At 43.6% G+C, this 13772-nt stretch overlaps 2 protein-coding genes across 2 annotated transcripts; both read right to left on the bottom strand.

Moving 5' to 3' along the window:
• Positions 1 to 24: 24 nt before the first annotated feature.
• LOC135500778 (RNA-binding protein 45-like) lies at positions 25 to 5508 on the bottom strand. Its single transcript, XM_064792428.1, has 9 exons — positions 5340 to 5508; positions 4879 to 4976; positions 4508 to 4633; positions 4196 to 4322; positions 3839 to 4048; positions 3341 to 3601; positions 2957 to 3174; positions 2435 to 2669; positions 25 to 2285 (listed from the first exon to the last, which is right to left on the bottom strand). Exons 1-9 carry the CDS (start codon positions 5506 to 5508, stop codon positions 2101 to 2103), a joined length of 1629 nt encoding a protein of 542 aa, XP_064648498.1. The 3' UTR covers positions 25 to 2100.
• A 502-nt stretch (positions 5509 to 6010) lies between these two features.
• On the bottom strand, positions 6011 to 13498 carry LOC135500777 (uncharacterized). Its single transcript, XM_064792427.1, has 7 exons — positions 13272 to 13498; positions 8617 to 12881; positions 8170 to 8300; positions 7846 to 7944; positions 7423 to 7531; positions 7029 to 7141; positions 6011 to 6740 (listed from the first exon to the last, which is right to left on the bottom strand). Exons 1-7 carry the CDS (start codon positions 13496 to 13498, stop codon positions 6354 to 6356), a joined length of 5331 nt encoding a protein of 1776 aa, XP_064648497.1. The 3' UTR covers positions 6011 to 6353.
• Positions 13499 to 13772: the final 274 nt, after the last annotated feature.

Genomic DNA, 13772 nt, shown 5'->3' with positions numbered 1-13772 from the left:
TATTTTTCGATTTAAAAAATCTTTATTTCATGTACAACATGTAAAACAAACATGTACATCATTACATGATTAATGCCTCATACAATTTACAACAAATTGGAGAATGCATTACTTACACTGAAAAGAATATATGCATTCATGATACTGAAAATAATACCATTACCAAATGTCCATGTCAGTGTTAAAGTCTCACATGCCACTCTATAAGGTACAACTCAAATCAGTAAATAGTTAGCATTTAATGTCATCCACACAACAGAACACAACAGGGTCATACACTTGATGATTGAATAAAAACAATGGGTGATATGAATAAAGACTAGCAAATGCTTTTATCTAAAACTTCATGTACATATACACTAGGCCTTTCTGTACAAAATTGAAGTAAAAGCATTTGCTAGTCTTTATTCATATCACCCAATGTCACAGGGTGAGGTATTGATAAATGATCACCAGGGCCAAGTCCATACATCTCTGTCAATGATACTCACATAGTCAAGCTGGGAATCCACTGACTGTGGTTATTCTATGCTGTAGCTGGTCAGCCTGAGGTCCCAAGTGTTTCCACAAATCAACCTCTATGGCCTCGAAGAACAATGTATGCACCAGTTAGATCAAGTTGATGGTGATTTGCACACAACCTATCATAATAATGTGTCATCCAGTGGATTCCTGGCTCTAGAGTAAAAGATTGTGTCCACATAACTAATACTTCATACATTGCAAGGACACGGCTTTGTCAACTACATGTACAGGTATGGTAGCAACACGTGACAAGTCAAATTGTAATGTCAGGGTTATTTGTTCAATCACGCCGGCAATCAGGTCATCTGTGCTGTGAGTCTGAGGAGTACTGGAGCAGCAGTAACCAAACGAAAAATCCTTGAGGTCTAGGTCTTTAAAACAGTCAGCAGTGAAGCTGTCTTATGGGGAGTCCTATGCCTGGTCGTCAGCCATAGATGGACTTATTAGGTGGGCCACAGCTATGTGTAGAACTATAGTGACACGCATTACTGCCGGATAGCAAGTGTAGAATAGGGAATCATTGGCCGTATTTGTCGATCATAGTTATTCCTGTACTAATCAAGCCTGTAAACATCATCAGTTTGGTGAACTTGTCAAAAGGGGTCTCTTCATTCCTTTGTCGGGTCCGCTGTGTGTGCAAATCGTCCGGGGGTAAATCTGTCTGGGTCCTTTCTTACTGAGTATCTCTGTCGTCCTTTAGAGGGATACGTCACTGTGTATATGTCCAATGTGTCGTTTCTGTCAGAACAGTCGCAATCCGTCACGGATGTCTCGTGTCGTCTGGTCACTAGAAATCAAGCAAGATTGCATTCATGTTAATACATAGATGAAGGTTAATTCTAACAAGTCTGCCAGTACTCTGTAATAAGCACTAGCAGTGTTATGGTGAAGCCCTGCTAGTACAGGATTAGCCAGCACTCATCACAGCATCCTTGTAGAGGCAACTGGTGTTCCTAGGAAAAGCAAAAGGACAGGGGCAAATAACTTGTAAATGTCCTGACCTTTTCACTTTTCTGCATGTACAAGGTCTCCATGTCCTTTTCTATAATGGACATCAAGGGTTTATACGGTGTCCTTGATCATATGTCAGACCAGGCATTTGATGTTGTCTGCAAGTCAGCATCATTTGGAGACCTGTCTCATCATGACAGCGTGATAGAGACTTACAGCCAAAAACATGTCTGGTTGAGGTTAAGTCTCCTCAATGGTAATCAGTTTGAGGTTTGTCCCTTTTAAGGGGTCTTGTAAGTGAGGTCTCAATCCTTTCTCATTCCAAACAGATGGCTTAATAGTGACCTCAAGTTTCTCGATCACTACCATAAAGGATCACATTCACACTTGACTTACCTTGCTTTATCTGAATACTCAATAGCATAGTGCTGCACCCACAAGATGATCTTGGCCGGGTTTGTCATCTAAGAGGAGTTTGGAATGTTACCTGTGATGTTTCATCCAGAGTCCACTCCGTCAATACATGAAAATACTGGTTGCACATTTTTCTCACAGGCAGTACCACCCAATTACGCCGGCCTGCACCCATCAATTTGTAACAGTGTATAGCCTACTGACCTTACCTTAACTCTCCCAGTGTTCCGAGTTCCGAGTTCTCTTGCGATGGGGACTGTCGCCTCGTTCCTTCCTCGGGGCTTCAGCAACCAATACCTTCATCAGCTGCCCGTTGATTTCAACCAAGTTGAGTGCGCTGATAGCTTTTCCGGCCGACTCCTTTGATCCGTAGCGGGCATAGCCAAAGTTTCTCCCTGGCAATGATAAAAAGATGTTTACTAATTTAGCTAGTTAAGCTGTCATCCTATTTTTAGGGTGCAAATGCTGGTCTGGGTAAGGAATGCCAGGAGATAAACATCTATAGGTAAACTATTACACATATTTGGAATGGTGGGAAACATACCTGGTTGCAGGAAGACCTCAATGAGATTGCCAAACCGGCAGAATGCATCCGTCAAGATCATCTCATTGACTGGGAACGGCTTGCAGACCACAAACAGTCGTTCCTCGCAGTGGGCATCCGGAGATAGCCTCGGCTGCTTCTGTGGCAGTGGGACAACGCAGTACGGAACATTTTCAGTACCATCTGGATTGAGATCTGTGCTTTCTGAACTCTTAGTTTCCAAAATGCTGGCAATCTGAAATGGGCAACCAAATAATGTGCTCAAAATTTGTCAATAAAATGTTATTGCTCCAAAAGCTGACGTTGCAGAGATCTCATCAGAAGCTGTGTTCATCTCAATCATCCTGGAAAATCGGCACCAAATTACCCCGAGAACTTGCCTCAGCTCTGCTTACTTAAAGGACATGTCAACTCTAATCCGGAGATGTCCTCTCTAACACACAGAAAATGTTGAAATGTTGCATCAAATTTACAATCGGATGATCCGAAAATGCTTCTATTTGTAGAACTTTAGCAACCAACCTGTTTCATTGCACCAATCAGGTTGTCAGCGTTCGGCACTCCCTTCAGGCTGTCGAGGACGGCAGCCACGTCCATGGTTCCTGCACCTGCCCCCCCACCACCACTAGATCTAGCATAGCGCACGTTGATAGGGCTACCAGGGGGGTATTCAAAGCCATTCATCTTCTCCACACAACGGGAAGCAGCCTCAGGAGTTGCATAGCGGGCAGTTGCCAAACCTGCAAAGTATAATACATACATGTACATTACACAGGGAAACCACTGGTGGATTATGGAACAGTTCATCAGTTACTCCTTCAGAACATATTTTGGTGTTTAAAAAAGACTTTTCATTTTCAAGATTCTTTCCGTGGACATTTTTGGTCAAATACTACAAGAACTCACCTGAATTCCTCTCGTAGTTAAAGTACTCTAGTCCAGGAATGAGGTCAAACAACTTCTGGAGCAGCGGCCGCACAACATGGGAATTGGATATCATGGCCTCGACTTCCAGTGCTCCTCCACTGCTTTCACCAACGTAGCCCATACTGTTATCTACCATTCCCATGGGTGGACCGTCACCCATTGCCATACCCATTCCTCGATTCATACCCATTCCCATGCCACCCATTCCAATGTTGGCCTGCAACTGCATCTGCTCCATCACTGAAGTTAAAAGGATGTTGAGGCTAAAACGACAGGTTTTTTTGAATAGCCCTTTATTCTAATGAACACACGTAGGTGTTGTTGAGATTTCTTTGCCACTTTTTATCCATGAAAGAAAGATATCTGCACTTTCACTCGTCTCAATCAGACTCGACAGTTTCGGTTTAAATGTATTCTTCATTGTCCTATTCTAATTTCTAATCTAAACAGAAAAAACTTTTCAACTATTCTACTTACGCCCTCTATTCTGCATAATAGGTGGTGGCATTGGGTCCATCATTCGGTCATCATAAACTGGTCCTCGATCTCGGCCCCTCATATCATGATTACGGTCGTCAGGATAATCATCATAATACGGCTCTCGTCCGCGCTTCATTGGTGGACCGTAATCATCCCTACCACGCTGCTTGTCTTTTATAGGTGGATCAGCAAACTTGGCTTTGTATTCTGGAAAGGATAGATGAAGTATAGCATGGACCCAACAAATATCAGCAAAATGATGAACAAAACTTTCGATTTTTTTGGTGCATTCTGTATTCAATTCACACTCCTCTACATTTTTAGTAAATAATTCCGAGCAAAAACTGTACTTACTTCGATTACACTTCTCCACGGCCAATGCCGCATGGTACGGCCGCAGATACTTGATGTAACCAAAACCTTTATTCTGGCCAGTCCTGCGATCTGTGACAACTTCTACAAAGTCGATTTCGCCAAATTCCTTAAAAAGAACAAATAATGGTAAAATTTAAATAAGAACCAGAGTGCAGAATGCAAGATCGTTCGCTTTGAAAGACAATGTCTTGGCAATTTGTACTGAAGGAAGAAACCAACAACAAGGTTGACCTTTCTTTCACATTGGTGCCTAACTGTAGTGGCAGAATAAGAATAAGAAGGAGCACTCACCTCGAAATTCTTCCTCAAATCTTTATTTCGATAATCTTTGGGGATCATGACAAAGATACGAAGCATTTTTTCATCTTCTTGCGGATCACGATAATTTCCTTCACCTCTTTTGTTCGCCAGGACCACCTGAATGAGTCAGAATGTTTAACAATGATTGAGCCTTGACAAGTCATATCTAGAACAGGTTCACTGCAGTTTTTTGTATGTCTCTTCAATAAATTTATCGGCAAGGGGACTTGGCTTTGGCCTTATATTCTGATGCATCCCGACTTGCCTGAGCTAGGATTTGTTTTACAATGTTTTGAGCATTATCAATTAGCCGTGAGATTGGCTGAACCTCGTCTAGCTCCATCTTCTTAATCTTATCTTACCTTTATTGGTTTACTAGATCCATCCAGGGCACGACCAGTCATCTCTTCCATTGCGAGGGCAGCCTCTGAAGTCTTTTCAAACTTCACATAGGAAAATCCTGAAAGACATCAGAGGAAAATTATGTCAGCTGTGCGATCAGTGAGCATTTGCTCAGGTGGCTGGGCCTTTTGCGAGTTCCGTCAATCCGTGTGTCACTGGTGTGTGCATTTTTTTGTCAATTTTGACTCAACACTATCTCCAAGTCGATTTTTCTTTGACATTGACCACGCCCACCTCCATGCTTTATCTCGTCCACACTCTACATCTTTTTACAGTCAAGCCATAGATGAACTTTCGGACAACAATGCACCGAGACTGCAACTGCAGTATGCACTGATGCAGCCACTGTGAGCCGGCCCAGTGGCAGGCCGCAGTGCACGGATGCATACAAAATTCAGATTTTCTTGCGAAGAAAACATGCCTTTATACTCGCGGGTTAGCCGATCCCTGACCATAAAAAGGTCTTCAATGTGTCCATATTTCTCAAAGGCATCTCTGATCGTCGCTTCTTCGATTGTTTTCCCGTGGATTATGAATAATCGGCTAAATGGTGGTGAACAAAAGTCATTTCTATCGAGGTGGTTCGCCATTTTGCTGGTTTATAAAATTGCCGCGAGGTGGCGTGGGGTATACAGGGTGGTGCAACAAACATGAAGACAAGGACAGAGTCACAACCAACTTCCTTGTGCATGACCGGAACTATTTATATCGACGTCAATATGCTTGAATTATCGCTGCTTTGGAGAATGAGTCTCAATTATAGAATATTTCGGAGACAGACTATTTTCTTATTGCGAGACTCCGGTCATAACTGTGGTTGGGCTATCTGGTGAAAGTCATGTCAGTCATTATTCAGATTGTGACAACCACATTCAGGGTGGTACAAGGCAGATAGGGACAGAGTCACAACCAGTTCAGAGACACTTGACAATGTGTCAGTTCAGTGCCAGCTTTTTTATTTCCGATACCAAAGTCACAACCTTTTAATTGGCTCATGAAGAAAACAAGCTTCAGTAATTGAATAAAAATAAACACAATATTTGAATTTTAAAGTGTATTGGAATACATTTTTAAATAGCAAGTTCAGGCTAATTTACATACATGTTTGTGTGAAAAGTGTTGTCCAATATATTTGCACACATCAGAGTTTCAACAAGATATCAGAAAGGGCAAGACAGAAAAGGGCAGGGTGCAGCGCCCTGCTTGAAATGGACATTCACCAGCCACTGGTGAAAGAGGTAGGGCAATTAGACAAACTTGAGAAAAGGCACGGTGCCGTGCCCCGCTTTAACATAGAATCAAGCAAGCCAATAAAAGTAAGTCCAAAGTCCAAAGTCTGATCAACACTGTTCACGAATATTGATGTCAATGTAAGGCCTTATTAGCCTTGTTTTAAGAGTTATTTCTTACACACGTTTTACCACAAGAGCACACACTATTTCTTCTTACTGCTTCCCGGTCTCATAGACCCAGGTTCCTGCTTCACTGGGGTCACTAGTTGTCTCGGCGAATCCAATGGTTCCATTTTTATACCGCCGGGCCTCCCTCCTCGATTACGCCTCCCAGTTAAACCAGTATCGACTTTTGGACTCGCTTGACTCCAGTCCATAGGGGGCGCTTTTTTAGCTCCATGTCTTGCACCTTTGCCCCTTCCACGTGATGCTGCTTTGACTTGTGCATCTCGTTCCATCTCTTCCTTGACTAATAACTTCGCATAGCGTGCTTCAAGACTTTTCCTTCCCAGGGTGCGCGTCCGTGCCAGCCGGGAGAATCCCACCGGTGATGGCTTTTCATCTTGATATGGGAACACATGACCAGGTTTCTGCAAAATTAAAACATACTTCAGTGTTAAAAGAAAATATATGTACACTTTAGAAATAGAATAAGTAAATCAAAGTATTGCCCAGCACAGCTTTTTCTGTTAAGACAAATGAGCTTTATTTGTGGGCAAGCATTTGAAGTACACAAACTAAGTTTGTATACAGCGCCGTCAACTAACTGTTCTACAGACTCAAACTGCTTTACATTTATTCCCAGTCTAATCCTGTGCTACACTTGAAAGTATCGAGTGCCATTATGCACTTTGAAAATATCAGTTCACTTTACTTGCCTCGACCAGTATTGGCTTGTTGGTGCGCACTGCCTTGGAGGGTGTGTGGTACTCCGGTTCTACGACAAGGGCCTCTGTCCACTTGATCTTGCTCACTGCTTTTACTGCTGGACCTAAACAATAGAGAACATGGTAAGAATATGGACTATTGACTAATAAGATAGTTTCAAAGTGAAGTTGGACCAATGAACACAATAACTGGATGTAAAGTCACCAATACCACAGCTGGCATCTATCAGCTTACAACAGCAAGCCATCATGTTCAGACTGAAGCTTGAAGTAGGTACAACAAGATAAGGAACCACCTATTCCATGACTACCAGAGTGATACCCACTGTCAGCTTTTGGTTTTTATTGCAAGAAACTGTAATTACTGTACATATAGAACACGTACTGTGGCGAACGACAGTATTATGTCCTGGAGTCTGCAGCCTCAGTCTCACCCGTGGTAAACCATTCGCTTTGGTGTTCTGCTTCGTCACTTTTGTCAGGTGCTTTGGAGTCTGAAAGAAGATGTGGTTCTTAAGATTTTACGGACTTATTCAGAGAGAAAGCAAGTTTTCATCATCAAAGAAAAAGAACTCGGGCATAGACGGACCACTAAACTCTCTCATGGTAATCGATGCACTGAAAAGATCCAGCAATCCAAACAGCTTCATCCTCACTTCAGTTCTGCTCCTTCTCCCCATGTCATTAGTTACTGGGCTAAGATGTTGGGGGGGGGCGGCGGGGGCAATCCTGAAGGATCTTGGCTTGGTTTGGATGGCACTCCCACACTCGACTGATTCTTAACAAATCTGGACTAGTAAAGACATACCAGGTCTAAAACTGGATGGGCAGTTTTCTTCATGGCCGATCGAGGAGGTTCTGCGTTAGGCTGTTTGAAGATATTTGTCTTTTGTTTCGAGCAGGGCGACTGTAAAAGAAGGAAAAGTGTGAAGATCACATCCAATCACATCAGAGTGCTACATACCGGGTACATGGTATCTGTTAGAAGAAACGCAGGATGAGACTTGGGTATCATATTGTTCGGACTCTTCCTTGGGAGAACAAGTGCTGCCAAGACAGCAAACAAGACTGATGACTTTCGGATTCTGAAATTCTCAAGTAAGACCCAGTATTTTTGCTTTGTCATACCAACCTTAGCATTTTCAATTTTTTCTTTCAGCTTCATCTTCTCGTCTTGTAGTCGTTTAAGTTCTCTGAGTTTCTCCTCGAGTGTTCGACCAGATCCAGCTACATTATTGTCTCCATCTGGCCGTGCTGAGGAAACTGAAAGTGAAATATGATATCTAGAGTTAGAATAGGAGAGGAGTGTTTGACCCTAGGGTGCATTAGGCTTTGTTGAATGGTTTTTACGTGACCTTGCAGAGGAAGCTGAAATGGTAACGCGATATTGAGAATCAAGATGGAAAAGTTTGAGGCCGAGATCTGACAGACAGGATACAAACTCACACCAGTTAAATTACCCAGATGAGTTCTTTTCCTTTATAGTTACTTCGATGAAACATAATCAGACTCCCCTCCAAACCAGCTCCAAACTATTACATGTATTTCAAGCTCTTATTCATGTAATTCAGATACTCACTTTTGTCAGACGATGACACAGCATCATACTCCCGATCGGTTGAACCGAGAAGGACAGCACGACTGACGAGGCTCAGATATCCCTCCGGCTCACACGCTTCAACTTCATCAATATCCATCATCGTGTTGAAATCCACATCGCTCACAGACGTAAACACATGCTTCTCATCACTTGATTCGGCTGGTGTAATGTGAGCAGGCATGTCTAGCGCTTGCAGAATGGGAACCGGCCTGTTCATATCTTCACGTTTGATACGATCGTCTTCCTGTTTGAAGTGATGACCATGACTATAATCATCCTCAACACTTCTGATAAAAGATATGCCAGTAGTGAGTCCATCGACTTTGTCGGAGGAACATTGCTTAAATGGTTGCATCTGTTCACAGCTGGATACAATTGCTCCTGCCGGGGATTCTGGTTCAGGCTCTTGTTTTATAAATGGTGGTGAAGATGGTTCGTTTTGTTTTGCAACATAGGAGAAGAAACCGGAGCAAGATTCATTCTTTATCTGAACATGAGGGTCACATTTTCTCTCAGGAGATATATCAGCAGAGGTCAAACTCTGAGGAGGGAAGAACCAACTATTAGGTGAGCCAAACGCCACAGACGGTAGAGCACCTAATGATGGGAATGCCTGTGATGTATGCATTGACTGTAGGGTCTCTGCTCCGAACACTTCCAAATTTGCATTTGGGCTTGACACTTGAAGTGGAACATCCTCATGCTCTCCGGAGTCCTCTTGGCTGCTTTCGCTGAAACTGGACGGAGTACGCCCCTCCAACCTTCCACCATTCCATGGAATCGCATCATCAGTGGAAATGTGTTCAAGGCTCTGGACGGCAGAATCGTTACTGACGCTTAAGAGGTCCGACATATTTTGTTGATCATTGTCAGTAGTTTGCAAAGTTTTTGATTCTGAGCTCATCGGACCAAGATCGGTCCACTTTGAACCTATTTCGCATGATGTGATACTCCTGATGTCATGAGGGAGGTCCATCCAAGAGTGTGGTCCCGAGTCAACCAGGCAATTCATGATGGAAACATTGGTCATAGACGCAGCAGATGCGATGGGATGCGTAGTAGTAGCTTCCATAACTCTAAGCGACTCAGACTTCTCTGCTTCTCCATCAGTAGCTGTGACGTCCTTTTCCTCCCCAGCCAAATCAATCGGTTCCTCCTTGACGTCAATAGGAGTCCAGTTCGAGTAGACGGCTTCAAATTCCAATGACGTTTTCTTTTCATTCTGAACCACAGCATTCTCTAAAGTTGCCAACTGCTCTGGAACAATATCTTTATCTTCGGGATCTGGTTCAATACTAAGAGCAGAAAAGTAAGCACATGTTTTGGAGACACCCAATATCTCAAATTCGGCCTCGGTTCTTGCCTGGACCGTCACACCATCTGGCTTCGGTTGATGAAAGCTCTCTTCCTCTGCAGCTTCTACTAGCTCTGCAACAATTCGAGCAGAGCTCTTAGACACCTCTACAGATTCACTTTCCACCGGCTCCTTTACAGGACCTGCCTTGGTCTCATTTTCAGACACAACTTCAAAACTTGAGTCAGACGAATCACCGCTACTCATTTCATTTTGATTCATATGCTTGCTTTCCAATGACTCCATTGGTTCTGTTTTCACCTTGACTGACGCATAACCTGCAAAAGGCATGCTGAAAAAATTGGACACATCGCTGATTTCATCGCTGGCACGAGGACACCTGACAGTGGAATACAGGGACTCATGGACATCAAGTCGATTCTCCTCAAACATCTCACACTCCGAGTCACTGTCCGATGACAACTCAATTATTTTGATAGCATCTTCTGAATCAACAGGCTTATTCGATTTTCCCTCCGGCGAGATGACGATGCAGTCAGAGGAACTATCCGAAGCTGTGCTTGTTGTTGAACTAGGCCTCAACTTATTGGTGCAAAGCGCATCCTCCGATGAAGTGCTTCCAAATCTCACCCTTGGACTATAAAGCCCGACTGAGTGGACACCATTACATAAAGCCACACTGCCCGTTAGTGTGTGACTGAGACTTGTAAGAGAAGATGGTTGACTCGGAGTGCACTCATCTTTGATTGCCTCGTCCTTGGGAGATTCTGGTGTGGGACATTCGGAGTCGGAAACATTTGAAATATCAATGGCCTGTTCTTTTGCAGGAGTGTTACACATTTTCTTGGAGGTACGTGTAGCTTCCCGAGGAGACTTGGCATCAATGCAACTTCCTTTTCTCTTTATTTCACCCATGGCATCTTTCTGCTCAGTTTCTTGGCCAGGAGGATGAATAGCAACAACTGAATTCATCTTAATGCTGTCTGCAGAATATTCCAGGCTATCAAGAAGGATAGACGTCAGGGTGCTTTGGTTCCTAATCCTGCACAGATCATTTTCAGTCTGTCCCGCAAGCGATGCAAGGATAATGGCAGTCTCTTCTTGTACGTCTGCAACTTCCTCTTCTGCTTCTTCATCTTCTTCTTCTTCTTCAATACAGGTGCCGAGGGTCCGTTTATTGTTGCTATAGTAATGGAACACAACCTCATCCTGTGACGAGTCAGAAAAACTGCTACCGTCACGAGAATCAACGGTTTCATTCCAAATCCCATCATCTGATGAAGAATCGACAGTGTTAACTTCAGCAACATGAGTTGTTTCAAAAGTTTTGCTGTCAGCGGGTATCTTAGCCAACAACTGTGGAACAGCTTCACACTCAATATTTTCAATGATGTCTAAATCTTTTTCTATCACTTCCGAGTCGGCAGTGATGTCTTCAACTTTTAGCAGCTCTAGATATGCTGGGAGACCTTTTTTTGCAGATAGCATCTTGCCTGGTAAATCGGGAGTTTCATTGACTGGACTCTTGGCTGGCACATCCCTGGAGGTTTGGCATTCACTTTGAGCGTTATCAAAGGGTACATCAGTGGCGCTGATTTTGCAAGTCTCTGGTACGAAGTCATCTGGAGCATTGGCATCTTCAACGGTTTGAATAGAGACGGCAACGATTGTTTCGGCATCCACAAAGTCGCTTATCTGACCATCATAACTCGGTAAATTGAATGACGAAGATTTACTTTGAGAGCGTGTTGCGGAGCCGCTGACAGGGGATGTAGACTCGAGGAAGAGTTTGCGCCGTGCCAAGGGTTCATCTTCATCATCATCACTGCCATCTATCTCCTCGCTCTCATTGGCTGAACTAGTGACGTAGGAACATGAAGAACCCGACGAGGTGCAATCAGAGTGAGAGCACTGATGCCACAATAGCGACGAACTGCAAGTTGAAGCACTCCCACCAAATTCACTGACAGAGGTTGAAGTGTCTGGGGTCTTGGTGCCTTTATCTTCATCTGTTGGGATTTCATTGCGCAATTCTACTGCTGAACAATTCTTGAGTTTCTCCTCACTTGGGACAAGACAAGCTGGTACTATCGAATCTTCTTTTGAGTTGTTATCATCGTCACCAGCTATTTGCAAAGATAACAAAGCATGACAAGCATCTTTCACTGAAATTTTGCTGTGGCCATTGGGATCTGGGCTGGCAGCATCATCAGAGAAAGCACTGCAAGATGAAGTACTCTCTAAATAGGTAAGATACTCCTGCACCTGGCGTTGTGACTCTCTACGGGTACCTCCTGGAGTGTGGGTTGGATTGGACCAGCTGTGATGAAGATCTGACTTTTTATCAGATGCAGCTGGAAATGCAGTTTCAGGCAAGTACGACACCTTGGTTGATTCAAGACTGTCCCTTGTAATGTTAAGACTATCCAAGCTCATTTCACTTCTTCTAGCATTCACAACAGGCAGGAAATCAGATTCTGAATCAACAGTGTCAAGGCCAAGGGGTATAGTTTCGAAACTGTCAAGATTCAATTTAGCCTTGTTATCTGAGATGCGCTGGGAGGCCAAACTACAGGAGCTGTGCATCGCGATCGAATTCGACTCAGTTGAGTATTTTGGAAGTGTAATATTGACACTTCCAACACTAGACATCGAAGACAGACTGGAATACCCCTTTTTGCCTGGGAAGGGCTCCTTCTCCATAGCTGACAGCGTCGGGCTATTTTCATCCCCCTCCTTGATTCCCTGGAGCCTCATTTCATTGGGATCAATGGTCCTACGAGGCGTCCTCTTATCATGTCTGAAACCTGGATCAAACACAATGGTTTTCCTCGATGCAAATTTCTTCGCACGCCTCCTCTCCTTCTCGCTGATCGGACCAAAGAAGACTTCATCATCATCATCACAGAATTGGAGTGGCACGTGGAAACTGAAAGAGGACAGAATATACAGTCATTCAAAGGTTTTGCAGTTCAATTTAATCTGTGGTTAGAATATTCCAACAATATAGAATAATCTTTATTTGCCCAAGCTTCATAGATAGCATCAAATCATTTAGAAAGGTAAGACTGAGAACACTGGGCACAAGGTGCAATCACTGAATCAGAGGGGAGCATCTCACAAGCCAAGGCAAGGGTCAGAAGCAGAATTTTCATTTGCCCGCCATATTTGTTGAAACTGCATGCAGAGGACTCTGCCTTTGGGCGGGGGGGGGGGGGGGGGAGCGGTTGCCACTTTCCAGTGTGAACCGACTCATTGACCTTGGTATTCATTCCTTTACAAATAGGAGGAGAGTTGCGTTTTCTGCAAAGATACACACCAATCAACGGACAGGTCCGAGCCGACCTTTTCCACTGCATTGTGACAAGCCCAGGCATGTTGAGCAGAAGCAGGATTTTCATTTTTCGGTCCAGTCATTTGTTGTTGGTTCAAATCGCAGAGGATTCCTCGCCTTCCCGGCGAACTGACTGCTTGATTTTCTCTCATTTGTTTCATTATTGGTTCCTTTACAAAATAGAACTCATTTTCATCTTCTTCTTGCTCCATTTGTTGAGAAATAACGGAAATATGAAAGGCTAATCTTTTGTTTTCGAAATTTTTCGAATTTCCTGGTATCTTTTTTTTATCGTTGAAGAGTTTGATGAATTCCGCTCCGGCCGTGTATCCGGAAGCGCCGTAGTGTCGACCGTAGCGACAAAAACAATGGTGGTTGGTGGTGCCTACGCCACACTCAGTCAACATGTAGTTCAGACACGTATTCTGTAATTCTTCCGTATCTGAATTAATTTTACGGGGTCCTGGTGTCTGGAACAACGGTCAG

The sequence above is a fragment of the Lineus longissimus genome, chromosome 16 (genome assembly GCF_910592395.1).
Source record: "Lineus longissimus chromosome 16, tnLinLong1.2, whole genome shotgun sequence".
NCBI classification, from domain to species: Eukaryota; Metazoa; Nemertea; class Pilidiophora; order Heteronemertea; family Lineidae; genus Lineus; species Lineus longissimus.
The sequence above is the reverse complement of the archived record's forward strand: the minus strand, read 5'-3'. Positions and strand labels throughout refer to the sequence as shown.